The 3,873-nt window shown below is 43.3% G+C and overlaps 1 protein-coding gene across 1 annotated transcript in view; it reads right to left on the bottom strand.

The window, feature by feature from the left end:
- Positions 1 to 80, bottom strand: part of NUDT15 (nudix (nucleoside diphosphate linked moiety X)-type motif 15) — an 806-nt gene extending 726 nt beyond the window's left edge. The window contains exon 1 of the mRNA XM_010188932.1: positions 3 to 80. Within this exon, the coding sequence (XP_010187234.1) occupies positions 3 to 80 (78 nt within the window). The remainder of the gene's footprint in view (positions 1 to 2) is intronic.
- Between the last annotated feature and the right edge of the window lie 3,793 nt (positions 81 to 3,873).

Raw genomic sequence — 3,873 nt, 5'->3', positions numbered from 1 at the left:
ACGCAGTTGGGGTGTGCGGGGCTAGTGACCCCCACGCCCACGCCGATCCCGGGCCGGGGGGGCTGCGGCGTCTCACCCATGACAGTCGTGTAAGGCTCCGTTTCCCTCAGGCCTGGAGCGTGGTAACGGGCGGCGGCTCCTCCAATCAGGCCGCGAGCTGGGTGTAGAGGGGGCGTGCGCAAGATGCTGCGCATGCGTGTGGTGTCACCGCGGAGGCACCTGTGGCGGAGGGACGAAAGGGGACACCGCTGGAGCGTCCTGGCCTCCCCGGCTGTGTGTCCTCATCCTGTCTCGTCCCTCCCTGCCTGTCCCTCGTTGTCTTCTCCTGTCCCTCACCGCCTCGGCCTCTTCCTTCATACAGAGCCGCTGGGGGGAACCAGCGTGCCTCGCTTCGCCTCGCCTCCACAGGCTAAATAATCCCACTGGTTTTGCTCGGCGTGGCTGCCCAGTGCAACCTCTGTCACCGGTGAGAAAAGCGGTGAGGTTTCCAGACTCGCAAGAGGGAGAGATACCACCTGCGTGCCTGTGCCCTCCCTGGAAGTGTTCAAGGCCAGGTTGGACAGGGCTTTGAGCAACCTGGTCTGGTGGGAGGTGTCCTTGCCCATAGCAGTGGAGTTGGAACTGGATGATTTGTAAGGTCCCTTCCAAGCCAAACCATTGTATGGTCCTATGATAAAAGTATCCAATATTCCTTACAAACAACTGCAGTATTTATCAGATTTTCCTCTTCTGTCAGCCTACTGATCACAACAGGGATATGAAGGATTTCTTTGCAGGACTTTCAAATACCTTTTTGGTAAGGTTTTGAAATACTTGTTTACAGATGTGTTTATTTACTTAGGAAGGTCATGAGGTTAAATTGATGAATTGCTAAAATGAATTGCCGCATTTTGTGGGATTAGTTTTCTGGTGTTTAATTGCCTGAACTGGCTCAGTATGGCATCAACTGAGTCCCAGTGTTGTCATGAGGGAAATGCCAGAGGAGTGCATGGCTGGACGTGCTAGAGGCAAGGCTGCCCTTTCATTGTAGATGTCTGTTTTGTTAGTGGTGATGTCAGCTCACACCTTGAATTACTGACATTAGTAAATAAAAAAATAATAGTCTTGGGCAAGTTGCCAAGCTAACTGAGTTTTTATAAACCAACCTCATTTGTTTATATCTCTCTTCCAGTACAGCTGGAGTATCTTAATCTCCAGAGTAAATATCAGTCAGTTATGTCACTTTTGTATTTGCAAATTAAGATGACAATGATCTTACAAAAATCTTATCAAAGACTTTTTCTCATGCACTAAGCTTATTCTGGTCCAATATATTAAAACGTCACTGTGTACCTGAGCAATGAAAACATTCTACTTTGTGTGCCCTATTTATCTTGTACCTTATAGCAAACAGCATTTACAGACAGGTTTGAGGGTGGCCCACTGTGATTCTACTCACACCTTTTTAAGTACAAAAAATACTCATACAGGATACCATTTCTTACAAATATTTTATTAATAAAGATAATCATGTAGGATATAAAAACTTTTATATTTCTTACAAACAACTGTAATATTTGTTAGTAGGCTAAGAATTTCCCTTTCTTTCTACCAGCCTATTGATCACAACAAAGACGTGAAGTATTATTCCTTTACAGGACTTCAAAATAGCTTTTTGATAATGTTTTGAAATCTACTTTTATACAGATATTTGTATTTGTTTCCATTTCTTCATCTTATGTTTGTGGTTGTTAACATAAGAATACTGTGTGGAAATAAAACACATTTTGATGGCTGAATCTCTTCTGATTGGTTTTTCTTCATGGTTTATTTTGGATGTGGGCATGTGCTTAGACATTTTGCATAGATCATGAAGTAAATGTAGGCATGTATTTCTGAGTCTGATGGTGAACAGACATCCACTGAAGAAAAGATGGAAGAACAAGCCAAGAATGAGGAAGTAAAAATGCATCTTCTGCTACAGTAGGATGTCAAATCTTGCAAGGTTATTATTTATGTGCTCTTGTAAACTTTTTTATTAGTATTTCATCTGACAAAGTACTTCTGTGAAATAAACAGCTAAAACTGTGTATTTAAACCAGCATGCATCTGGGCTGCATCTGAAAGCACCTACTTTTTGGGCCCAAGCACTTGTTCTTCCTGTTAGTACTGTTACAGGAGTTGCTGTGCGGTGAACTGCAAGAATGAACTGATCTGGCTGAAAAAAAGCCCAACTTTTTTGTGAACTTTTCTAGCATGTGGGCAGTACTAGGAGGGAATGGGACACAGTTGGATCAGGTTAAACATAGCATGAAGCAAACTGGGAAAAAAGGATTATTTTTTCAGCAGGGTGGGTTCCCTGATATGATTTACAGCTCAGGTACTTAAGTGAATGAGTGAGTTGGCACAGGGGAGACAGTGAGTATGAGCAGCTGGGAACAAGAATGATGGGAGTAACCATGTGAGTGACAGGCCAGATTTATGTCAGATTGAAATGGCTACACAGCTGTTCCTTAAGAACACACCACGTGTAGAGAAACCAGGTCAGAAAAGCATACAGTGTGCAAAGCTGCTTGGATAGCAGCTACACAACCCGAAAACGTCTGTTTTTCTGAGAACCTCGTGCTCGTGGTTCCCTGGCTGTGGAATTTACTACATATGTGCTTAGCAGCAGTATGAACTGGAAGGTGTAAGGGTTATGTTTAAATATTTCACATTGCAAAACTGGCATTCAGAAGCTGGGTGGAACGTGACGGCAGCATGTGGCACTGCAGTCCTGCCAGCAGCTGAATTGTGAGCTTGGAAGATGGATGGGTTTTCGCTTGCTTACATTCAAGCAGCTGGTTGTTATCCTGCACCCTAATGCTGAAAATGTATCATTGTTAACTGTTTCCTTACTTGTATTTTAGCAGAAATATTTCCATGACACTTCATGCTTCTATTAAATGTCCAAGTCTCTTACCAGAAATCATCCCTTGCTGTAAGGTTACAGCTTGATAGAAATCAGTAGCAGAAATTAGCCAATGTATGATATGCTGGTTTTATGTTGAAATGTAAATAAGCTCTGATCACATGCACATAATAAAATCCTGCAATACTTTTTAAAAAGTAAAATCAGTAATATTCTGCTGCAATTTTAGCTGGATGGAAAGTGCCTCTCTACCATTGTATATTGCTGTGCAGAGAGCTGAGCCTCACCTAACAAAGCAGTGCCAGAACTCCTTCAACCTGGGAGCTGAAGCGAGTCCCCTGGAAACTGACTTGTCTCCAGAGCAGAGTGTTAGGGTGACAGTGGCGGAGCACTAAAGCAGGTTGCTTGGAGGGGCTGGGAAACCTCCATCCCTGGAGAGACTGGCAACCTGACAGGACACAGCCCCGAGTGACCTGCTGGAAGTTGGTCCTGCTCTGAGCAAGGGGAGGCATGAGGGGACAAGGAGGGGTTTAAGCAGATGACCCTTAGAGACCCCTTCCAAGCTAAGCACTTCCATGATTCTATTCTGGCAGCAGGTAAGATTTCTCCTGAAAACTCATGTATTCAGTATTGGCAAAAATACAGAAATCCATGAAAAGGTATGCACCTTTTGATTTCAATAATGATTTTAATTTCATGGAAACAAGGAGCTTCTAACTCTGACACAAGCAGCTGCAGTGAGTTGCTTAAAGCCAAACCTTTAAGATCACAAAGACCTGGAACTGTTCAGTCCTATGGGATCTTCTGGGATGTACAACTGATGGGATGTACAGAATTACATGTGTGGGTGATTTTTATTTCTTGTGAAGATACCAGGTATAGTTGAAGTTGCTCAGTAGTTTTCAATTCCTTGGGTTTGGTTTTCGTAAATTCACTAAACATTAATAAATTTCTGGCATGTCTTCTTTGTGCACCTTTTTTTG

Source organism: Mesitornis unicolor, unplaced genomic scaffold (assembly GCF_000695765.1).
Source record: "Mesitornis unicolor isolate BGI_N332 unplaced genomic scaffold, ASM69576v1 scaffold40107, whole genome shotgun sequence".
NCBI classification, from domain to species: Eukaryota; Metazoa; Chordata; class Aves; order Mesitornithiformes; family Mesitornithidae; genus Mesitornis; species Mesitornis unicolor.
The sequence above is the reverse complement of the archived record's forward strand: the minus strand, read 5'-3'. Positions and strand labels throughout refer to the sequence as shown.